This window comes from Aythya fuligula, chromosome 12, assembly GCF_009819795.1.
Source record: "Aythya fuligula isolate bAytFul2 chromosome 12, bAytFul2.pri, whole genome shotgun sequence".
Taxonomy (NCBI): Eukaryota; Metazoa; Chordata; class Aves; order Anseriformes; family Anatidae; genus Aythya; species Aythya fuligula.
In genome coordinates this window covers 21,304,473-21,328,342 of record NC_045570.1, presented here as the reverse complement: position 1 = coordinate 21,328,342, position 23,870 = coordinate 21,304,473, and the positions used below count along the sequence as shown (strand labels likewise).

The following is a 23,870-nucleotide window of genomic DNA, read 5'->3' as shown; positions in this document are numbered from 1 at the left end:
GAAGATAAAACAACTTCTCTAAGCTGAGGAAACAAGCTGTTACAGTGGCATGTTAAAGAGTGTAGGGTTCAAAAGATTAAAAGCTTTTTGTAGTGAGTGCCCACAAGACTGTCTATAAGGTTAGTTTCATGTCATGAAAAAATGCAGCATGGTGCACTTCAAAGGCAACTATTTTAAGCAGTTAAGTAGGACTTCAAAAGAGTTGCGGCAAAAGTTTTTCAAGCTAACTAGAGGGAAAAAATCAAGTTTCTAAGTCACTGAAAAATGACTGGCTCTGTCCTCTCTGCAGCTCCCTTCAGGTATTTCTAGGCATGGGCAAGATCCCCCTAACCATTCTTTTCTCCAGGCTGAGCAATCCCAGCTCTTGCAGCCTCTCCTCAGAGGACAGATGTTGCAGTCCCTTTGGGGCCCTTTGCTAAACTCTCTACAGCATGTCTGTGTCTCTCTCACTTGCAAACCTGAAATGCTGTTTAAGTGAAAATTACCTTGTTCATCAACTGGCAAGCTGCTCCTTGTTTGCTTACCTCGGTCAGCCTTTCTGTTATTGTCTATATGAGGTATCTTAGAACAGGAATTACTTCCTCTTAGTTTTTCCAAGTACACTACGGCAAACAAGCACATAGAAATAGTGTTAAAGGGTGTGCGCAGCCATTTGCAGGAAGATGGCATCCTTTTTTGCTTCAATTTTTATGGACACAAGCAGTGAGGTATGTATTCCTGGAGGAGCATGGGACTATCAAAGTCCCCAGCTCCATTACTTACGCTGCTGTAAATAAGTTCCTTTTTCAGTGAGGCAGGCTTTTCACCTGTAGCAAAACTGCAGCAGCCTAAACCCATCCATGCTGCAAGGGTCCAAGAACAGGACAAAGTACAAAAGGTAAAGAAGGGGACTAAATAAATGTGAAACATTAATTTATTTTCCCACTGTTCACAAGCTGTGGCTGACCCCCACAGCAGCCTGTATCCTCAGAATCTGCTTCCACCAGGACTACTTTGGCAGACATCTCTCAGCTCTGTTCTCCTCCTGTGTTCAGGAGAAAGTCGGAACCATCTGTGGGGGAGAGCTAGCCAGGGACCCACAACAGCCTCCTGAGCATAGAAGCCTGCTAGTTTGCCTGCGACAGACGCAGCAGTGGCGGTAGTCTTTGGCCGCAGCTCAATGCAGTGTACTGTTGCTCTGCTCCTCAAAGGTCATTTTGCCCAGCAGTTGGCTCTCCAGCTCTACGTTGCTCACTGGCAGCTGGAAGAAGTTCATTTCAGCTGCCAAAGCTGCCATGGCAGAGGGGTCCTGGCCAAACTGTGCCCGAAGCATCATGTCCATTTTCTCCAGGCGCCGCTTCAGCCTCTTGGCCTCGCGTTCCCGGATGAGCCGGGCCTGCCGTTTCTCTGGGGTCTCGTTTGCACGTTTCAATCGCATGGCTTCCCGGTCTCGCTGCAGCCGTCGCGCCCGCTGTTCATCTGTCTCTTGCATGCGCTGCAGGCGCTTAGCTTCTCGATCCCGCATCCGTCTCACTTCCCGCTCCTCGGGAGTCTCGTTGTCCCGCCGGCTCTTCTTGGCTGTGCGCTCCCGCTCCAGACGCTGCAGTCGCACTTCCAGGGGCTCGTTCTGCCGACGAAGCGCCCACTTTCGCATGCCAGGTGTCTGTGCCTCCAGCAGCTTGCGATACGCAGCGCAGTTGTTGCACACTAGGAGGATGCTCGCAGGATACACAGGGGTGTGAAAGGCAACGTCCTTCCCCTCGACACTGGAGGGGCCCTCAGTTTGGGGTGCGGGCAGGCGATCTGCACTGAGCACTTCTGGCAGCTTCTCACTGGAAAGCAGAAAGTGCAGAGTGTCAGAGACTTGGTGCTGACAGGAGGGACCTCATCTCGGACTGACGGGGAGGCTGCAGTGAACAGTACCCCTAATAGTGCCCATGACAGAGGCCTGTGCTAAACCATCCCTGCCCACAAACACATCTGAATACCTAAAACCAATCAACAGCATAGACGGGTAGGAACAGGGTTAGCCCAGAGCAGTACCTGAGTTGGAAGAGTGCAAGGGCAGGAATTAACCAGCAAGCTGCTACTCCCCATCATCTCTGGATTTCTCCATTCCCTGTTCCCCTAGTCAGTGAATAATCTTCCACCAGGGAGGACACAAATAAGGAACATTTTGGTTTCTGCCTGTAGTCTTGCTTTGGAAATGAGGAACTCATCTGGGCAGCACAGACCCTGTCTGATGGACTGATCAGCAAGGAGAGCAACGATTGTTCTGTGACAAGAGTCTCAGTGCTCTGAAGAATCCTACTTCTTCACAGAGCTAAGAAACACCCTTTTAGCAGCACAGCTCGTGGAGATTTTTGCAGGTAATGTGGAGCTGCAAGGAGGAAGGGATCCAGGAAATCTCAGTCATTGTGGGTGTTCACAGCTGGCCTTTAGTAGGGCATAGACATGATTCCTGTGTCACTTAAGGCAACCCACCTAATCTTTTCTGTGGGTACCCTAGCCCACTCACCAGCCAGGGCGACCCTGACCTGTTGAATGTGGCGTGGCTGGTGAAACGTGCTCCACACACTGCACAGTTTGACAGCTGGTCCTCTGAGTGGATCAGGAGATGTCGCCCAAGGGATCCTGGTGAGCTGAGGGCTCTGCCACATACAGGACACATGTAGCTCTTGGCGCTCACCACAGCTGCAGTGTGCTGCAAAACAACCACTAGGTTGTTAGTTACAAACTGCCCAGCTCCCTGCCCAGTTTGAGGTGTGCTAACAAAATATGGCAAACCATTTAGTTCAGCCTCTTGGAAAAGGATCATTTAACCACTAAAACCTCTGGCTTACAGCTCCTAGACTAAGTGCAAGACATTTGGGATGTCACAGATCAAATACCTTCCTGCAGTTCAACAGCAGTGCAAGAGAAACAAGTAGAGCCAGAACGCTCAGATCATACGACCTGCCCCTTGTTTTCAGAAAGGCATCTAAGCAGCTGGTGTTGCTAGAAAAAGCATGACTGCACCAGCAGTAGGCAGGATGCTGGGGAGGGAAAGCTCACTATGATGGTAGCTACAGACAGTCAGCTGGTGCAGATAAGTGGTCAGTTCAGCTCTGTTTCATTCCTTCTGTTACAGACTTTGATGTGCTGGAAGGAGAGTACTGACAAAAATCCTGTAAGATCCCAGCATAGATTTCCCGCAGTACTGGAATTGTTTCAGAGGAAGAACTGCTGTTTTCATGGATAGGAACCGTGATAAAGGGACAGAATAAAGAACCAAACGATCAAGAGGAGGGTTCCTTATTTCACTGAGTGATGTAAAAATTGCTTCTGTGTTTGATCTGAAAGAACTGTCTTGTCTCAGCCTGCAACTGCTTGTAGTGACTGCCTGGGGATGGAGCTGTGCTCTCCAGCTGTGCAGACTGGTGCCTTGCTGATTCTTTCACCAAGGACTCCCTGTGGATTATCTGCTATAAACTTCAGTCACATCCTAGATAGGAGGATCAGTTCAGCTCTGTGACTGCAAAAATCAGAACAAAGCCGTCCCATGCCCTTGCCCAGGCCTGTTCCTGAATTTGGGACAGCTGAGCAGCTTAAGGCCAGAGACATCCCCCCATTTGGAACCAACCCCTACCTGGTACACGTGCGCAATGAGCTGCTCTCTGCTTCCACATTCCAGCTGGCAGAGGGGACACTGGGACAATCCCAGCATGGGGTCAGCATTCAAACTCTCGGTAACCTAAGGGGAGGGAAAGACACCTTGGTGTAGGGCACACAGGTCTTCACACAGCCACCCCACCCTCCCTTAGTATCTAGTCAACACCTGCACACAGGCCTTGCCCAAATCAAGTGCTGTGCCCAGTCCTGCTGGGGCTGGTTTGCTGTTCTCCATCTAAAATTTCCTTTATGTATCCTCCGAGCAAAACTCCTGCTGCCTCCAGAAGCAAGAGAAGCCTTGTGGCCCACACTCGCACCCATAATCTTGCCAGCACAGTGCCTCTGGTAGGCAAGGTCTGCTCTGCAGCAGAAGGGAAGGGGAGATCAGTCAGAGAAAGGTACCAGCACTGAAGGAGGTGGACAGACCACGTAAGCATCTCAGCAAGGCAGGAGAATAGCAGTTTGTCTCCTGTTCCTGGCAACCCAAGAACACCTCACACCATTTCCACTATTTCCTCCAGCCAGGAGATACTGTTTGGAGGAAGCGAGAGTGGGGACAAGGGAAGAAATCACCCCGAGGAGAAAAGATGTGTTTTCACCCAGCGCGCTCTCTTCTTCCTGGGAACTTGAGGTGAGTGCAGTGCCAATATACACTTGCCTCATTTTCTCTCATCAGTGGGGTTCCAGCTGCAGGTTTTTCCACATTCTCTAACTCTTTCTTCACTTTTATCATTGAACCATCCTCTTCAGAAGTGTGGGAAGAGACTTCATCCTGGGTGGTTTCATCATCATCACTGCCACCTGAAACATACAGAGCAGTTACTCCAAGTGTCAGGGCCCTGAGGGCACTAATAAACCTTAATTGTCTTGACAAGCCTCATCTGGGGCCATCTGCTCACACCCACTGACCAGATGCTTCGTTTAAACTTCAGTCCCCAGAGTACTGCATGGAGCTCCCGGGTCTGTCCTGTTAGCCAGCCTTGCTTGGCAATCTGTGGGCAGAGCCCGTTGCTGTCAGCACCCCGCTCTGTGGGGTGCACCCTGCTGGTGAGCTGGTTGCCCAACCTGCGCTGTGGTGGCTCCGGGCCCACCTACCCTTAGGGAGCAGTCCCACTCTTGTTGGCTGATGCGGAGTCCTGCACAAGAGCCAAGGGCTAACCCAGAGGAGGAGATGAGTAAGATGGTCCCCAGAGGACCCCCGCAAGCTGTGCAGCACCTAACCTCAGCCCTCGGAAGAGTCTCTCCAGTCCACTACCTTGCAATTACTGGAAGGGGCAGAACTCACTGCTGCTGGAGTCATGGTCTTGCAGTGGATGAATGGCTGGCCTTTGGTCCCCAAGAGGTCCAGGAAAGCTGTTTTTCATCATGGCTTGGCGGGCTTGCTCCTCCAGCCCTGCAAAGACTTGCTCCCCTGGCAGCCACAAGGACAAAGAGTCAGACTAGTGTCGTTCCATTGATTTTACCACAAAAGCTTACCAGAAATGCATCAGGCGTGAGGTGGCTCACCTGCACTGCGCGGAACCTCTGAAGTCACCTTTCTGAAAGCATTTAAGTAACCGCTCTGCTTGCTGACCCCATGACACCAGCATTCTGTACCTGCTGATGCAAGTGTAGTCCCTATGTCTAGATCAGTCTTGCTAAGGGAAATGTTGGATGTCAGGCTGGTCTCTAAATCCTGTTTATATACTGCTCTGGTGACATGTAAAAAAGCCTGCAAGACTCCACATACCTGCCATATGTGCCCAGGTGACTTCCTCTTCTACCAGACAAACTATCTGCCAATAGAACTGCAGCACAGCTGGAGGTGGGGGGGAAGCCACACGGGGATCATAACAGTATCCCAAATCACGCATAGTGTTATTGGGCTCTTCTAAGTCATTACGTCCTATTCCCTGCTATTGCAGGCAGGGTGATGGTACTGTGACAGATCAGGATATTTAGAAAGCAATTCAATCACGTTAGGATCTGGGAAAACACAGACATTAGTGCTTGTATGATTCCCAAATTAGGTTAAACTGATTTTTAAATACAGGCTCTCTTTTTCTCTCTGTATTCTCCTTGCAGTGTAACAGCATGGCAAACTAAATCTGCATGCTTGCCTTAATTGTGGTGTTCCAGAGTTTAATCACAACTTCAATTAATATCCTAACTTTTCTCCGCTGACAGGATCCATGTATAGTATTTGCCATGTTTCCTTATCATGCGCTTCCGCTGAAACATTCTCAACGTTAGCTCAATTACCATGCAGCGTGTTTGTGAATTTCTTTAGTTATTAGAAAGTTCCTTCATAGCTAGGTAGTAATTAACCGAATAAAATGCTGGCTCTCCTATGTTATTTCTAGGTATTTGGAGAGAGCAAATTGGTGGGGAGAGAGAAGGATCATTAGCTGAATGCCCTGTGCTATGTCCACTGCAGCATACTGGCGGCCCAGTAGTTAGATCATCACCACCTGGATCACCAGGCAACAGCCCAAACCATGGCATGTCCTGGACGTTCTACAGACGTTGGCTGTCGCCAGAGCAGCATCAAGTTGCTACTCTGCAGCACCTGCTTCCTGCCTGCGGTCCGCTGGGCTCCTCTACAGGGTGAGCAAGCACCCACCCATTCACGTTGAATTCCCTTTCCTCTCTGCACTGTTCAGTGGTTCTTTTCTCTCATCCATTCTACAGACAAAATGCTTCAGCAGACTGAGGATTTGTAGAGAGATATTTGATATTGATATTTTTTATATCATTTTTCATAATTTACATTTCTCCTTCAGGACATAATTATTTTTTTTCTCTTGAGAAATTTGCAGAGAAATAATCTCTTCCTGAGTGCCTGGCATCTTATCTGTTTTCCACAGTGGTGCTAAAACCAAGGGCTGTCCCTTGTGTGCTGTCACCACCTTCTCTCCCAGGAGGACTGGGGACAAGCTGCCCCTCCAGAAGCAGCTGGTGCTCAGAGCTCATCTTCTTCCACTTACGTGACGGCTAACTTGCTTCACTAACTTGCCTTGCCCAGATAAAATAAATCTCAGCGATACTTTATATACTCAAAACAGAAAATTAAGGGAGTGAACCCAGAAAGCTGAGATGCTTGTTTAGGTGCTTGTCTGCTGCATTGGCAGATGCTGATAATTAGTACCTCAACTCAGCATGAGAACAGGCAACAGCAAACACATTGAGAGAAAGTGATTACTTGAGCTCCTCTGAAAGAAAACTTCCTACAGCAGTGTCTGCTAGGGAAAGCTTCCAGTTCCGTAAAGTCAACCATTAATATTTACATTAAAACAAACAAATGACTTTGTTTCATATGTAGTTATAACTTGTTTTTATCAGTGGGTGAGCTGTGAGCACTTGGGACAAGGTGCTAGAGTTCCCAAAGGGCTAGCTTTTGGATTAAATTTATCAGCTGGTTTGTAACTCCCAGGAACTACTCAAAGCACAAATGCAGAAATAGTATGGAAGATGCAGTGCATTTTTAACATAAAACAAAGAAGCCAAAGAGTAGCTTTTGGAACCAAATTGCACCTTTTAGTATAGGGCCACAACTGGCATCAGTGTAATCAGGGAATTTCATTCTTGATCCACTGAGAGAACACCAGTCCTGTTCTAAGGAGGGGTGTATTCCCACATACTAAACTGTTTCAGCCAGCTTAGCCCCATGTTCATACTCACACTGCCTTTCTGGTGCTTACCTCAAAATTTCCGGCATTGCTTTAATGAGCAATAATTTACGGAAGACTTCAAAGACCTTCAGAAGTTTCACGGAGACTGAGGGAGAGGAGTTTGAGTTCCCACCATCCCCATGGAGGTTTCCAAAAGCATTTGAAGGCTTTTTTCAGTCTTTCTCAGAAACACGAGAAAGGTTTCTGTAGAGAGGACTTGAGAACACAATCCACGTTGGCTGAAGAGAGGTGCAGGAGAGCACCCTAAATCTATCTGCCACGGAAAGCAGCAGGCACTATGGTGAATACTGGGACATGTGCCCACGTTGGAATGCATCCCAGTGCTGAATGGTTTTCATAACCTGGAGCGCTGCTTTTATGTCTGGACCACATTGGTGGGACTGAGATACAAACTGTACGAACAGCGGACACTACAGAATTATGGTGCCTCTCCAAGAAGCAGATCTCCATGAACCACCAGGTTAAGAGCCCAGAGACAAGAGCATTGGAAGTCAAAGTATGCTGAAATGAGGAAACACATGGTATGCAGGACAGATGTGAAATTATGGTGGAGGATGTGCTACCCATGACAATTGTGAAACAAGACTCCAAACATTACCACGACTACTAGTGGAAGCAGTTACACGTTTGTTTCCTTTTCCCTTTCTCCTTCCAGATGGCTTTCGTTTCTACTGAGCAGCAGCCCAGAGATTAATGGCAGAAAAGTTCCTGCTCAGACACACAGACCACATTGGCAGGCTGCAATGTCACGATTTTAAAAATCTGTGATCTTTAGAGGAGACGACTGAGGGGACTCTTCCTATCAGTAACACTAACACCAATCACAACAACCAACAGAGCGATCATGTCTGCCAGTGGCCTTTCTGTACAGTGCACTCAGAACCAAGCTAACACTGACTCAGTACAGTGCAGAGAACTTTCAGCTTACAGCCAGAAACACAAATGGTTAGCCAAACCAGTGCTGTTAGCACTCAACATCTTGTGCATTCTCCACTAGCCTGTATCTAAAAGGCATCATGGGATTAGGGAAAAAAAAAAACAACTTTTAAAAACTCTTTCACTTATACAAAATTTCTTATTATACTAATATGGTCTCAAAAGGAACTTAGAGAAGAGTGTTTAGTTCATCTACTGATAGACTAAGTCCTACTTCAGTGAAACTTTAGAGCTGTAAGGTTTGACAGGTACAGGGTTATGTTTTTATTCTTTCCGCACACACACGCTCACATACAGACACTTATTCCCCCACCTCCACCCCCTTTTGAATACATTTGCATTTATGTGGAAAGGGAGTAAGACAGGCAACAGCTTTAGGATCACCACTATCAGTGAAGGACGTTGTGCTCAATATTGAATTCACAGACTCTTCTCCAGAATTTTCTTTATTAAATACAAAAAGGGCTGCAGGCTGACCACAACACCAGAACAAATCACTGTATTTGTTTTACAAACAGCTAGAGATGTAGGACAGTGAAAAACTCATACAAATGCCTCTGCTTTGCATTCCAGTTCTCCTCTCCATAATCTTGTAAGTGAGTGGGATGCCAGGAGAGCAGCTGTGGAGGTAGGGGGGCAGCCCTGGGGTACTGCGTAACAGGGGCAGTTATGACTGCTAGGACCTGGTGATGCACCAACTTTGCAGCAGCCAGAAATGATTTTTTCCTGAGCCCTTTCCTTCTTGAACTGTATGAATGCAGGATAACTCTCAGGTGTTCTGGAAAATAAACACACAAACAAACAACCTCACCCCCAGATCCACAAAACAAAAATAAAAAGAAACCACATCGTTCCCCTGTCTTCCTTCCTAAACAGAAAAGTCTCTCAGAGATGAGCCACTTTACTCCCTCCTTGTACATCAATTTAAAGTCCCTGTTCATGTAGGTCTTCTCTGTGTTCCTTTCCTGGACCTGAAATTTGCAAGTCTGTCCACCACTGTGGATCTAGTCCACCTGCCCCATCGCTATTTGGGTTGTCCATATTGCTGTAGTGGTTACTGAAATGAAAAACAACAATTGAAAGAGTTAATATAACCGCAGCCCACAGAGCCCTTTAAGAACCAAGGATTTTGATGCAAGTAACAATTTTTGCTCAGTTTTGAATGCTGGGTGCTATTTCTTGCAAGATACTTTCTTTTCAAACTTGGAATATTATAGACAGCAGAATTCAAGAAATACTGAAGAGTACAGAGTGTGTGTGTATCAGAGGGAGAAGGAAGGAGACAGAGGATTAATGGGACACTGGGACCATGCTAAATACAGCTAGGAAATGTCCATTAATTTGATTTTAAAAGGCTATTCTGAAGAGATCTAAAATAAGCACCACTTGCAAAGGGTAGAAGCCATAGAAAGAGAAGCAGCTCATGGGACAGCAGGGAGGGAAAATAAAAGCACGCTAATACCTGAAGCAGAATTCTTGGCAAGCTCAAGAACAGTGGAGTAACCCATAACAGATGGAGTGACAGTGCAGCAATGGATGGGCTTGAAGGCAAGATCAGATGATTAATTGCTTAGAAAGATTTTATACTTTTACACTTTTGAGTCTGGGAGAAAATAAAGACAGAAACGGACGAATGAAGATATCTCCACAGGAACAATGTGACTGTATTGCATTTTTCAGTTCAGTGCAAAATGGGCAATGCAATAAGTATATTCCAGTATTACAGTTTTATTTCTTACCACATTGTCAGGTGAGAATGTTTTTCATGCACCATGTGGCAAAACAAAATTAAATTGTTAAGAGCCAATTATGTGCTGCAGCCCTGCCAAAGGGAAACAACTACAATGAAAGCTGTAGATGGACGGGCCGTCACACACAACGCTACGTTTACGATAACAGTAATTTTACTGTTGTTTATCTACTATTTTGAATTTCTTTACATATCAACTTCTATTTAAAATGATTTGATCTGTAACAACACAACTTCCCAGCCAGTCACTCTGCATGCCGAAGTGCTTCTGTGCTAAGTGGGGTCAGCAGTCCCTGTTGTGAGAGGAAGGTCAAACAAGGGCCATGCCAAGCCTGGAAAGTAACCCTGGAAAGAGGTGGCATTGAGCAAGCCAGGGAGAGGAGACTGTAGCTGTTGCTTGCCCAAATGAATCTGAGAAGGAAGATAACATGGAGCAGCCAAGCAAGGAAGAAGTGGGCACCATCCTCCCATGAATTTGTCCAGTTAGATATTCACAGTAGCATTTATGCGAATCCAAAAAGCACTTCCCCAGCCCCACAGCCTGCCAAATCAGATCCCAATTGCAGACAACTGCATAAAAAGCTGCATACCTGCTGTCCCTTTTATTCCTCTCCTCCCAAACATTTCAGTCCCTGTGAAGAAGTCTCAGTAACGTGCCTGCTATGTCTCAGCCTGATTCCTCATTCTGCTGGCTCACCCAGTTCTTGGAGATGATGTTCTCTCCGATTTTCCTCGTCATTCACCAGCGCACTGGCATTTCTGGGCCCTCCAGATACACAGCAGGCTAGGTAGACAGAGAAGTCCCAACGATTTGGTGGTGTTCATCATAAGACACACAAGATTTCCATCTCAAGGAGGAGATATCACCATTGTAATTTTCTTGTATCTTTCAGTCCCTTTATTTTCTTGTGATCCTACTCGCTGCTTGTGATGACTCCTACTGAATGGTTTGTCTGTAGCTTACGCATTGCACGTAAAAGTGGTGAACCGGTCCCAAGTTTCCTCTCTCTATGGCCTATCTCACGCCCGTCAGTAGCCTTTTTGCCAGGTGGTTTCCCCAAGACTAAGGCTGGTGATCACTTGTATTGCAGATTAAAAAGCAACGTGCAATGTAAAAATGCAACAACTGAACTCCATAGCATGTATAGTCCTGTACACAGCAGTACAAGCTTCTGGAGGACATAACCGTTGTGCAGTGGAGTACAGAAGAGAAAACAGCCCACCTGAACGCCATGGAAGCTCCACCTACACCTTTAGAGCTGTCATACCCCTTGGTCCCCACGGCCGAGGGACCATAACTCTACACCAGAGGTGGCAACATACATGCAAGCTTTCTACAAGTCTAATCTAACCAGCAAGAGTAGCATCTGGGCGCTCTCAGAAGCAAATGTGTGTGGACAGAAGTGTTACTGGCATTGTAGGAGAAAACACGGGTCGTCTAAAGTTTCTCTAACTCCAAGCAGACAAACCAGTCAATTCCAAGCAGACAAACCAAAGCGATACTCTGCCCACTGTGGAACCCAGCACACAGAAGCAGGAATGGGAGAGCACGACTCAGCACAGCTACCAAAAGTTACCTCTACATCGCCCTCACGCTAGCCAGCAAGGAGCTTTTTCAGCTCTCCCACATCCACCTCTTGTTGCCTATGGGGCCTTCAAATCCCACACAGAGGTAATTCTCCCCACTACACTCAGTGAGCGTGCGGAGTGTTAGGTTACATCATGACGTGTTTTCTTCTAGCAGAGAACAGCATGCATAGATTTCTGTTGCCATATCCATACATAAAGGCACCACAGAGAAACACACAGAAACGTGCAAGCCAGCAGCATCAGCAAAGTAAGGCAGTTGCTAGGGCTGCAGCACTCAGCTCTCTGTCCCACAGTCATGACAGTTACTACAGCTTAGCAATAACCTAGGCCCCCTCATCTCATCAGCCTTGCTCTCACATGTCTACAGAAGTGGGAATTTGTTCTCCTCATTCCGGCTCAGATTCCAAACACGTCTCCAGCTACAAAGCTGAGTAGTTTCAAGGGTATAGCTTCAGACCCTCAACTTCCCTCTGCTGTAGTCAGTCAAACAACAGCTGTAGATGTGCAGATTCCCCTTTGCAGCTGAACATCCCCACAGCTGTCTCCGAGTGCTGCTAACATCTCTCTGTAGCCTGCCCACAAGAAGTGCTGATGTTCAGCATCTTCAGTCCGTTCACTATTCAACAAATGCCAGGTTCTTGACAATGCTGGAGAAACAGCCTTGTCCTCTCAGCTCTGAGAGGACAAGTATGATCTGACAGATAGCATTTATCTGTCCATTGATTGACTTAACCACTGCCTATTCCCTGAAAGGATAGAGCAAATGGCTTTATTTGCATTAGCTGGTAGGAAATTGAGGTACAGCGAGATTAAGTGACACGTCCATGCCAATCTGTTTAGTCTGTGGTAGAACAAAGATCAGAAGCTGGGATTCCCAGGCTTTCAGCTGCACACAGACCACCCTACCTGGAACTTCCTTTCCCAAGACTGGCCAGAGCCCCAGATTCACATTTCTTAGTATACTACCTTGCACTTGTGACAGTGCGAACGCAAAGCAGAACTGCAGGCCCTGTGCATACACTCATCTGCACACCTTTACAGTGTCAATTGTTTGGTCAAGCCTATCCCTGTCCTGCCGTGTCAGGACTCAGCCAGTTTCCCTGATGCACAGAGCTCAATTTCTCTTCTTACAGGCCGTAAGAGAAACCGTGAGTAACCATTCCCGCACAGACTGCACCTCTTTTCACCATTCCCCACCTCCCCTTCTCATTCCACAACAATCTGTCTGGGGCAGGGATCCCACGATGCTGCGTAACATAATACTCACAGTGAACTTTGTTAGGAGTGGTCTGTTTCCGACGGGACATGTTTCCCTGACCTGGGAGCACAGAGCGTTCGTTCCCTCAGCAGAGGGCTCACCTGAGAAGAGAAGAGCCTGTCACACACACCACTGGAACCTTCTGAGTCTCTGGCCAAACACAGCTGGGCACCTCAGGGTCACTCCCCATCCTTTTGCCTACAGGGCTCATTCTGCATCACCACAACCACGGCGCCGGCACCCAACACGACCCACAAGCGTTTCACAAACCACCATGCATGGGCAGCCCCACCCATCGCAAGCAAAGTTCCGAGCAACCTCGTACCTGGCGTACCAGCAGCCGAGAAGGCCCCGCTTCAGGAGCGACCGCGCGCTCGGCCTAAATCCCTGCCTGCCTCCCGTCTGCTCCCACGGCAGGTCAGGCATAAACCTAATCACAGCCACCACCAAACCGACCCAGAGAGAGGAGCAGGGGACAGCCGGAGGGGCCAGGCGCCAGGCACACAAAGGCACCGACCGCCTGGCGGATGCAGCTCCAGGCACGGAGGCAGCCACTGCTGGGCTGGCACAGGCAGCCCCAGGACAGGGCAGGCCACAGCCCCGCCGGCACCCCGCGAGCAGGCTGGCCTCACGGCCAGAGCTGAGACCGCCCGCGAGCAGGCAGGGAAAGGGGAGCGGCCGGGCAGGGGGCCCGCAGCCAGCCGCTGCCCCTCGGCCCCGGGGCGGGGACACGCCAGCACCCCGCAGGCTTCACCGGGGAAACATCGGCCCCTCCGACCGGCGGGGAAGGAGTCGGTGCCAACAGCGCCCGCGGGCAGACGGGCAAAAGGACTGGAGACGTTCACCACAGACAGACAGACGGACAGACGGACACAGGGACGCTGTCAGCCGCTGACAGGCAGACGCGGGGATGCTGCCGGCCTCTGACAGACGGACTCGGGGCTGCCGGCACCCCCCGGACAGACGGGCAGGCAGCGGCCCCGGCCCCGGCCCCGCGAACGGAGCCCTGCCCGCGCCCCCAGGATGCGGAGGACGCGCGGGGGAACCCGGCACGACGGCCCGGCCGGACAGACCGACCGACAGACAGACAGACAGACGGACACACCGCCCGCCCGGCCCCCGCCCCGCGCCCCCCGGGCCCCGGCCCCGCCTTACCCGCGCCGCGGAGGCGCGGACAGACAAAGGGCCGCGGACGGACGGACCGGCAAGATGGCGGCGCCGCCAGAGCGCGCGGCGCGGGCACGGCCCCGGGGAGCCCCCGGCCCGGCCCCGGCCCCGGCCCCGGCCCGGCCGCGCCCTCCCCGCCGCCGCTCCCCGGGCCCCGGCCCCTCGCCCGCCCGAGCTCTCACCTGCTTCTCATGGGCGCGCCTCGGCCAGCGGGCGCCGGACGCCCGGGAGCGCCCCGCCGCGCGCCGCTCCTCGCGGGGCCGCCTCGGGGAGCCGCCGCCCGGCCGGGGACCGCTCGCCCCGCGCCGCCACAGCCCCGACACCGCGCGGCCGCGGGCAGCGCCGCCCGGCGGGAAGCCGCCGCGGGAGGTGCCGCCCCCCGCCCCGCTCCCCTCCTCGCCGCCCCGGACGGGCACGGCACCGGGCCCCCTCCTCGCCGCTCGGCCGGGCCGGCTGCCGCGGCCGCCGCTGCCAGCGAGCTCTCGCCGCCCCGGCCCCCGCCCGGCGGGGAGCTGCGCCGCCGCCCCCGGCCCGGCCCGGCCCCTCCCTCCCGCGGGCACCGCCAGGCCCCGGCGGTCCCGGCCCCCCGCGGGCGGCTTTGCGGGGCGGCGCGGCGCTGCCCCCCGTGCGGCCGCCGCTTCCCGCGGAGGCGGGGCTGGCGGCGCGGGGCCGGCCGGCGGAACGCGGCGCTGCCGGAACCTCCGCGCCGGGGGGCGGGGCCCGGCGGGCGTGCCTCGAGGTGACGCGAAGGCACCGCCCCTCGAGGGTGTTCCTCCGCCCCGCGATGTAGTCCCTCGGCGCTGCGATTTCCTCCTGTGCCGCCGCCGCCGCTTCTCGCCCCGGGTTCCGCCGCAGCAGTGCGGAGGGCGGCTCGCGCGGCCTCTCCGTAGCCACCGCGCCCGCTCGGTCGTGTCCGGGGTAAGAGGCCGGCTGCGGGGAGTGCCGGCCCCGCGGATCGCTCCGCGCGGCGAGGGGGACGCTGCGGCCGGCCGCCATTTTGGGTGCGTGCGGGCTGCGCGGCGGCACGGCGGTGAGCGGCGGGAGGGGTGCCCGGTGGGGCGGGGGGGGGCTGTGCTGACGGGGCGGAGGGGGCCTCGTCCCGAGAGCCTGCGGGCCGGGCTGGGCGATGGGCCCGGGGCGTGCGCTGCCGTGAGGCGTCCCCGCAGCGGGGCCTGGCGGCGGGGCGGGGCGGAGGGGGGTCTCTCTTCTCTCCTTTTCTCTCCTGGTCTCTGCCGCCGCGAGCGGGGCCGGTGCCGTTCGGCAGGGCCATCGGGCAGCCGCGCCGGGCCCCGCTGGCCGAGCAGCGCCCCGAGAAAGCGCCCCGGCGGCGTCCCGGGATGCCCGAGGGAAGGCCGGGCCGGGCGGAGGCAGGGCAGAGCGCTGCCCGCCTGCAGGCCGGGGCGATGCGGGCTGGAGCAGCCCTTCAGCAGCCCTTCAGCAGCCTGTCAGCAGCCCGGCGGTAGCGGGAAGGGTTTTGGAACAGGCGCTTACTCGTACAGAGACGGGGCGGCTTGTGCCGAGGCTGCTGCTTGGAGCTGCGGAGTTACTGCGGGGCTGGAGGCTCAGGTTACGGAAGGGCAAAACTTTCCATGGCATCAGACAAGCTCACACCTTTTTCTGTATCGGTGTTCTTTGGGTTTCGTTGGTTCCGTGTATCGCTGATAATCGTACTGCTGTGCGAAGAGATCAGCTAAATAGACTCGGTGCACGCTAGGAAGCAGTAAACTGTATACAAGCCACTTGTGACGTACAAAAACATTATCGCTATCCAGAAGTCTGCTCTGTCGTGCCCCTCGGGTACAAGCCAAGGTCTTTCAATGCGAAAACCCTTAAGGAAGATTTTTTTGACAAACATTTCTTGTCGTAACAAAGTGCTGTAGTAAAGTTTCTTATGAGTTAGTTTTCTGTACGACTGATTAGTTCAGCTGGCTCACGAGAGACTGGAGAAACGCCAGAGCAAGGGTTGGGAAACAGGAGGAGTGTGGGGAGAACACAGAGCTTCCTCCTGACGGTAGGACTGTCAGCTTGGTTCACAGCCTTAGTTTACACAGTTCTCAGGCTAATTGCATGCTGTTCTATGGCTTGCACGTTAATATGACAGAGATGGGCAATTGCAGTTGACCTGTGTGCTTCTTTAAAAATGCTGTTTCCTTGTTGGAGGGAGGGACAGGATCTGACTGTGTGATTGTTGTGCTGGCATCTCCAGGCATTGGTGTACTTGTCTCGCTTTTCAAAGTAAATGAGTGAAAGCATGTCTTCTGCTATTTATGCTGTTTAATACTTACTGCTACTGATGATGTGATATATATATAATTAATTAATATATATTTATATTAATAATTAGTATATATTTATATTAATAATTAATATATATATATATATTAATTTGCATTTCAAAGAAATCTAGGATAGGGAACCTCAAAATGCTGTGTAGCTTGCCTTACTGAGTTGAACTCACATTTTTCTTCCCAGACTATTGCTGTTGGGTGTTAATCTAACATAGAATCACAGTTCTTAAAATTTTACCGTATGCTGGTGGCTAGCGTTAGCTATCCAAATTGAATATACTCAGGCCTTCAAAGTTACGTTTTAGGGTATGTTTTCTAGCCCTGTACCTTTTTATGGAGTAGGCACTTTTTTTTTATCATCTCCCATCTCTTTCTGGGGTTGAGGTGCAGTCTGTCAGAAGGGGAATATTCAGGAAGTTTCTGTTTGCTGTTGGCCTTGGTTTGGTGCAATGTTGTAAGGTGGGAAAGGGAACGGTGGTGCTGTAGGCCCAGTCATCTGTAAATAAGCAGATTCAGGAATAGCAGGTAGCTGTTCATTTGGACACGTAGGATAGAATTGTTAAGTGCAATGACGGTGGAGTCCAACTCCCTGACCACTTCAGGGCTAACCAAAAGTTAAAGCATATTATTGACGATGTTGTCCAAATGCCTCCTGAACGCTGACAAGCACGGAGCATCAGTCGCCTTTCTAGGAACCAGCATTTGCTTTCATTGAATTTAATGTTTTTCTGAGTAAAGCAGTAACCAGTGTTCTTCTGGTGTGCCCATCGGTTGCTGGTGCTGATGACCTTCTCGTCTTCTCCCACAGAACCTGTTCATCATGTTGGGCTCTGGATTCAAAGCTGAACGCCTGCGAGTTAACCTACGCCTTGTCATCAATCGCCTCAAACTGCTGGAGAAGAAGAAGAGTGAGTATTTGAGGGGGTAGGTGTGACCCAGGATGCTTTTGGGGCTCAGGAGACTTGAGAAGATGATTTTTCTGGGGTCGGGGGAGTTTCACGGGCCAAGGATGGAGTAGCCTTCTGCTCTTCCTTGCTGGACCCAGGCCTTGTGTTCTGCCCTGGTGCGTGGGTCCCCAGAGGAACAGGTTGGCTGTGGTGCGGCCTCCATCCAGCTCCCTGGCAGGTGTCAGAGTGCAGCTGACAAGGTGTGCGGGGTCACAGCTGTGGGCTGTGTGTGAGGGATGGTCCACTTTGCCCAGAGGACCATCTCCTGGGCCTTCTGTGCCTGTAGCGCAGTGAGGAATTTCCTGTGCATGTCTCTCCCCACCTGGGCTGCTCTGCCCTGATCAGATGTAGATAAGAGATTTACCCCATGGTCTTGATTGACTCTGCAAGGTAACTGAAGGTGTAGAAGTGTCTCTAACAGGCAAAAGCCCACTGCCCTTTCTCCTGTGAGTTGGTATGTGTGGACTGAGACACAAAGGCTCCATTAAGCCGTGGCTGCGTGTCTTGCACTGCAGAGGCTCAATGGAGAGAGAGAAGCTGGTAATGGATATGTGTGGTGGGGGCTGCGGGGGGATTTGGAGGCAGCAACCTCTGGCAGCACAGTGACTGGCTTTGGGATATGTGTTGTAGCTGAGCTGGCCCAGAAGGCAAGGAAGGAGATTGCAGATTATCTGGCAGCTGGGAAAGATGAGCGTGCCAGGATTCGTGTGGAACATATCATCCGTGAAGATTACCTCGTGGAGGCCATGGAGATCCTGGAGCTGTACTGCGATCTGCTGCTAGCCCGCTTTGGCTTGATTCAGTCCATGAAGTAAGCTCTGGACTAGAGGGTGTGCTGTGGGAGAGGGTCCAGGCCCCTTGGGCTCAGGGCGGGGAACTGCTGGGGGCACACCTGGGATACAGAATGGCACCCGTGTTTGTCCCGGTGTCCTAGGGCCTCCAGAGGCCTTTTCTTCCCCAGATGGGGAAGTCTCTGGAGCTTGGAATGGAGGTCGGGGACTTAAAGGCTGAGCAGGTTGAGGGCTGCAAAGACTTCTGTTGTCCTTAGGGAGCTGGACTCCGGCCTGGCAGAAGCGGTCTCTACACTGATTTGGGCTGCACCACGGCTCCAGTCAGAAGTGGCTGAGTTAAAGATTGTGAGTAGGGTTGTTTGAGAGGTGTTAGCAGGGTGGGGGTAACACTGTGAGAAACTGATGGAAGCTTTCTCCCGGGACTCTGCCTTTAAGGCAAAGGACGTAACCTTACCAGCTCTGCAGGTGGAGACCCCGGCCCAGGTTTCATTTCTACAAGGAACCGTGGAGCCTCAGGGACAGTTGAGGCTGATGAGCTGGGCTCTCTTGGTGCCAGAAATGAGAGCAAATAGAGGCAGGGAGGGCTGTGGGGCTGCAGGAAATGTGGAACGTGTGGCTGGGGGAAAGCAAGGCTGTGCATGTTCCCAGAGTTCCTCTCCTGCTGCAGGTCGCTGACCAGCTGTGTGCCAAATACAGCAAGGAGTACGGGAAGCTGTGCCGGACAAACCAGATCGGAACAGTTAATGACAGGGTAATGAACTGGTAGAACAGCTACAGCCAGCTTCAGCTGGCAGAACAGATCTGTCTGCTGTGGCTTTCTGCCACTTATTCCTGTGGCCAGTGGCTGATGCCTGCGGCTCGCTGCAGGGTGGGGTGGGACAGCTGCGCTGCTGGGGCTTGCTGGCCTTGAAGCACAGGAGCATGGTGCTGAGGTGCCTGGCAGGTGGGGTCTGCCTGTGCTGCCTGTGGGCGGAGAGGCTCAGAGCGTGGGGAGCCCTGCCCTGTGGCTGCCAGCAGGCTCCCCTGTGGCAGTGCTGTGCTGGGAGGAAAGGCTCCTCAGCGCTGCGCTGTGCTCCCCACGGCAGGTGGCCCTGGCTGGGACAGAGCCCGGCTGTGTTGTGCTGCCCCGTTCCTCGTGAGCATCTCTGCACCCTTGTGTTCCAGCTGATGCACAAGCTGAGTGTGGAGGCACCACCCAAGATTCTGGTGGAGAGATACCTCATTGAGATTGCCAAGAACTACAATGTGCCCTACGAGCCTGACTCGGTGGTGATGGTGAGTGAGGCACTGCAGGTCTGTAGCTCTCTTCTGTGTTACTGTGATGGAATTTTCCCATTAGTACTTGGGTGGGTATTCAGAGCACCAGTCTGAAGCTTTGCACCAAACTTGGTGGTAGCTGTGCTTTGATGCCTTCTGTACAGTCCTAGCATACTAGCATAGCAGGATCCCTGCTACTTCCCATACTGTGGTATATGGCTGTTGTCATGCTGCAGTCTGGTCTCTCTTCTGACTTCCATTAATGCAGTTGCTGTCCATTCTGTCCTTCTGGCTTTGTCCCATCTTGTCCAGAGACAAAACCTGCATCTAATGCTGTTCAGAGGGTTGTGATCAGAAAAGAGATTCTTCTTCCCTCCCCAGGCTGAAGCCCCTACAGGCGTGGCGGCAGATCTGATTGACGTGGGATTCACAGATGATGTGAAGAAGGGCGGCCATGGAGGGGGAGGAGGTGGTGGATTTACTGCCCCACTGGTTGGTCTTGATGGATTAGTGCCTGTGCCAGTGCCGATGCCTATGCCCATGCCGTCACCAAATCCACCCTTCTCCTATCCACCTCCAAAGGGACCGGTAAGTGGCTTTGGTTTGAGCTTGCCTTTCTTCTGTGGAGGACTGGTTGTGATGCTTAGCCCTGTCCCTGCCGATTGGGAAGTATCTGTACCTGACAGCGTGATGTGTCAGAAGGCCATCTTGTAACTGTGAAACTGCGTGAGATGGAAATTGTTGGCAGCACAGCTGAAGCTTCTCGTTGCTTCTTGACTGTGGAGATTCCTCCCACTGTTCTCCAGCCAGCCCTCTGCATTCAGGGACCAGAGGAGTCCAGACCTAACTCCTGAGGCAGTCTTCTGACTGTCAGGCTTTTGTCCTGGGGTTGGAGCAGCACTTTGAACTTGGTAGGCTGGTAGCGTGCCAAGGTTCAGTCAAGGAAATCAAGTGAGTTTTATGGGATGGGAACAGCAAAGGAAAATGCAGAAGTGCCTTGCCTTTAGACCCAAGTTGGGAGGGGACTAGGCCAGCGGCTCTGAGATGATTTGCTGTGGGAATGGAAGGCAGAAGCCTGAAAGAGCACCTTTCTTGGCTGTTAACAGGATATCTGGGGAGTGGCAAAACAGCGGGTTGGCTTGATATCTTAATAAAGACCCAGCAATGTGGTGTTTTTCATGGAAAATCTGGGCCAAGTACCGTTAGCAGGCTGAAGACCCAGGCATAAATAATCTGAGGACTTGCTCTAAGTCTAGACCTTTGAGGCACTGTTGTTTTACAAGTAAGGGTAATACATACAAAGCCTTCGGTGAACCATAGAGAGTTCCTTCCCATTCTGTGGTGTTGCACTCAGGAGAGATGGCTCAAGAATGCTTAAGGCAGAGTGTTCCACATTTTTATTATCTGGTATTTATAATACTGCATGGGATGAAGTGTTTACTCGTGATGGTTCTTTAGAATAACTTGTAGTGCTGTTCAGTGGCTGCAGGTGACTGTGTCTGATTAATACTTGAGAATCTGTTCCTAGTGAGCATAATCTATGTCAAGTTGGATACTTACCTTAAACTACCACTTTCTCTGACTCCCGTAGCAGCTGTAGATGTATTGTGTCCCATGGTGGCTCTCAGGTGACTTGGCTGGCGCGTGACTGTTCAATTTCTCTCTGTACAGGAGAACTTCAGTGGCCTGCCGGTGGGGACCTACCAGCCTTTTACTAACATTCATCCGCCACCAATTCCAGCAAACCCACCAACATACGAATCTGTAAGTGCCTGAGCTGAATCACCCACCGCTGTGGGCAGCAGAGGGAAACTTGAGAGGAGGGCAGTGGAAGCCATTCATTAAGCACGTTGCTATCGACCTTTGGAGCTTTTGGGGTGGTGCTCGGCATTGCTTTGGGTGTGGTGAATAGCTGGGTGTGTGTGATGAGAAAGAGTCTTGTGAGAAGTTCCTCATTCCTCTGTGTATTTTAACTGCAGAGGAAAGCCAAGGTTTATTTTTACCGTGTTGTTAAAACGATGATAAACAGTTGATGAGCAGAGACCCTGGATCCTATTTTTGTAACGTGACAGGTTTACCACTTTCAGTCTGTCTCATGGCGTTTGAACTAATACATAGGTAGTCTGGATGAAAATTTTGGCTGACCCAGCTGAAGAACATTTAAGCACTCTTCCTTTCCCAGACTTTTCTAAGTCCTCGGGGAGAAAAAAGGGGAGTCTGGAGTTTGCTTTCCATGCTTGGTTTTGTTGCAGTTCATGATCACATCTTTTTTTTTTTTTTTTGGTGACATGTTTGTCTCTGCGATGCCATGAATAGCAACAAGTGTAGCCCAACAGTTGTGCGTACCTTTGAGTCCAGGAGATGCAGGCACAGGTACAGCAGCTGTCAGCTAGGTGCAGATAGATGGCACTGACTGCAGCCCAGCAGGAAGGAGGAGTTCTTCCAGCAAAACTGACCATGCTGTGGGCCTTTGTCCTAGCGGGTTCAAGACTTCTGAAGAGATCGTTTCTTACGTTGCTGCTGATCGCAAGGGCTCATCTATTGCTTGTGAAAGGAAGCAGTTGCTGTGCTTACGTGGATGAAGAGGGCAGTCTTCTCCCACTTTTGTCCTTGATAAATATGTTTAGACCTGGTAGTAGATGTGCTGCTTATCTAGTACCAAATTATGGCCAATTAAGCTGCTTTGATTGACAAGGAGGGACAGGGAAATAGAAGCACTGCCCCCTTTTCTTGGGAAGAGATACAGATTCTTTGGAGTGTGCTGGAAGCAAGGGTTTATCTGTCTTCTTGGGGAGGTGTGGCATATGCATTGCTGTGCATGAGTGTGGCTGCTTTTGCACGAGTTGTGCCTGTACAGCTGGGGGATTCTGTGCCTGCTAGGAAAGAATGATAGTAACTGAGAGCCTGTTTCAGATTGACGAGCCTAACGCTGACAAGGATGCTTCTTCTGCACCGGTGGCTGGTGAGTATGCCAAGAGGCATGGGGTGGTTTGGGGCTGTGAGTAAGGCTGGGATATCCTAGCATCCCTGGGAGTGAACTTTCATTATAGGGAATAATGTGTGGAACTGGACTCAAATCCTGCTTTCAAAATGTGTTGGGAGAAGCCTATGGCAGAAGTGGAGAGTATTCTCAAACACATTGGATCTGGGAAACTCAACAACTAGAGTCTGACTTTGGCGTCAGTACTAGGCCTTCAGCTTATCTCATCAGTTTGCAGAATAAAATGAGCAAGCAACAGATTAAAATGATAATATACTTTTATATAACAGTTTTTGCAGGAACAGAAATAAAGAAGTAAGCCCTGAGAGGTAGATACGCTTGTATTAGTGTCAGCGTTGAGGCCGCATGCAGTGCAGCAGGGCTAGCAGGAGGAGTTGGTATCTCTGTCCCTCTGCCTACATGCTTCTGAGATGCTTCATGTATCGTAATTGGGTCACAATTTCTTCAGCTTTGTACAGCGTGCTTCTGTTCTGTATGCTTTGAAAGCACTTATAATCTGTAGCAGATAAGGGCAGAGTAGGTTTTAAAGTAAGTAAACCCTTGCCAGCTCCAGCAAGGATTTCTGACAGTCATGGAGTCCTTCGGAAAGTGGTGGTGTATGAATGATGGAGGTAGGCCTGCCGTTGCACTGGGATTGGTACACTTCAGTTTGACATCTGGGTGATAGGAGCACATGATACCTACGTGTCCCTTTAGGGGGTGTTGGAATGGAGAAAACTGGGACTTGAATCCCCATGGTGCAGCCCATCTTCTGCAGTTGAGTACATCTGTAGGGTGGGGTCACCAGTCCAGGTCTGTCACGGTCTTATAAACCTTTTCCCCACTGAGCCTAAGTGCAGTTGGAGCTGTGTGACCACTGGTCATTGGTGCTGCCTTTTTGATTGCAGGATCTTCTTGCGTGTGTTTCTGTGTCTCTTTTGTGTCTCTTTTTGGCCTAATGAGTGTGATTATGAGTGAGGTGAAATGATACTCCTTTTATTCTAAATAGGGCCTGGACCCAAGTCAGAACCTTCTCCAAAACCAAGAGCTGGACCTCCTAATACCATTGATAACTTTGTGTTGCCTGAGTTACCTTCTGTGCCGGACACACTGCCAACAGCATCTGCTGGCACCAATTCTTCTGCCTCTGAAGACATTGACTTTGATGATCTTTCTCGGAGATTTGAGGAGCTAAAGAAGAAAACCTAAGACTGAGTGGGCTCTAACTCCTGTGAGAAGGGCAGGAGCTGTGATTAACTTCTCTCTAAAACACTCCCCCCTGAAATCGGTTTCCTATATTAACCTCAAACGAACACTCCTTTTTGAGCTCTCTTCCTGCTGTACTTAAACCAAATGCTGCAGCTTTCCCAGTCGTTGCTCCAGGAGTTGAACTGTGGGGAGCCTTGTGAGACTGAAGCAGGGAACGGTTTGCACCAGTTCGGGTAGCTATAGAGGAAACCCGTGTTGGACGTTGTGGCTGCCACTCCCGGCCGGCCGCAGCAGCTGTGCTGCCTTCCCCAGAGAGGGGTGATGAAGGTTGAAAGATCACCAGGCTTCCTTGTGTGTGTGTGGGCTCCAGGGCAGTGTCAGCCTCGAGGTGCCCTG

At 51.2% G+C, this 23,870-nt stretch overlaps 2 protein-coding genes across 9 annotated transcripts; one reads left to right on the top strand and one right to left on the bottom strand.

Annotated features, from left to right (window-relative positions):
* Positions 1-895: 895 nt before the first annotated feature.
* Positions 896-14,248, bottom strand: ZNF821 (zinc finger protein 821). Of its 6 annotated transcripts, none has more exons than XM_032195383.1 (7): positions 14,185-14,248; positions 12,845-12,936; positions 4,916-5,041; positions 4,289-4,431; positions 3,608-3,712; positions 2,517-2,683; positions 896-1,811 (listed from the first exon to the last, which is right to left on the bottom strand). In XM_032195383.1, exons 2-7 carry the CDS (start codon positions 12,882-12,884, stop codon positions 1,157-1,159), a joined length of 1,236 nt encoding a protein of 411 aa, XP_032051274.1. In that variant the 5' UTR covers positions 12,885-12,936; positions 14,185-14,248; the 3' UTR covers positions 896-1,156. The 6 variants fall into 6 exon arrangements, 2 of the variants coding, with proteins under 2 accessions (XP_032051274.1, XP_032051275.1); XM_032195384.1 differs by lacking the exon at positions 14,185-14,248 and adding an exon at positions 13,991-14,031; XR_004253800.1 differs by lacking the exons at positions 896-1,811; positions 2,517-2,683; positions 3,608-3,712; ... (1 more) ...; positions 4,916-5,041; positions 14,185-14,248 and adding exons at positions 8,668-9,294; positions 9,700-9,778; positions 10,578-10,771 and having other exon boundaries at positions 12,845-12,905.
* A 541-nt stretch (positions 14,249-14,789) lies between these two features.
* On the top strand, positions 14,790-23,631 carry IST1 (IST1 factor associated with ESCRT-III). Of its 3 annotated transcripts, none has more exons than XM_032195825.1 (10): positions 14,790-14,920; positions 17,099-17,198; positions 17,868-18,048; positions 18,286-18,373; positions 18,696-18,779; positions 19,193-19,303; positions 19,667-19,873; positions 20,957-21,049; positions 22,199-22,247; positions 23,275-23,631. In XM_032195825.1, the coding sequence occupies exons 2-10, from the start codon at positions 17,111-17,113 to the stop codon at positions 23,472-23,474; spliced, it is 1,101 nt and encodes a 366-aa protein (XP_032051716.1). In that variant the 5' UTR covers positions 14,790-14,920; positions 17,099-17,110; the 3' UTR covers positions 23,475-23,631. The 3 variants fall into 3 exon arrangements, with proteins under 3 accessions (XP_032051716.1, XP_032051715.1, XP_032051714.1); XM_032195824.1 differs by lacking the exon at positions 14,790-14,920 and adding an exon at positions 14,932-15,003; XM_032195823.1 differs by lacking the exon at positions 14,790-14,920 and adding an exon at positions 14,954-15,032.
* Positions 23,632-23,870: the final 239 nt, after the last annotated feature.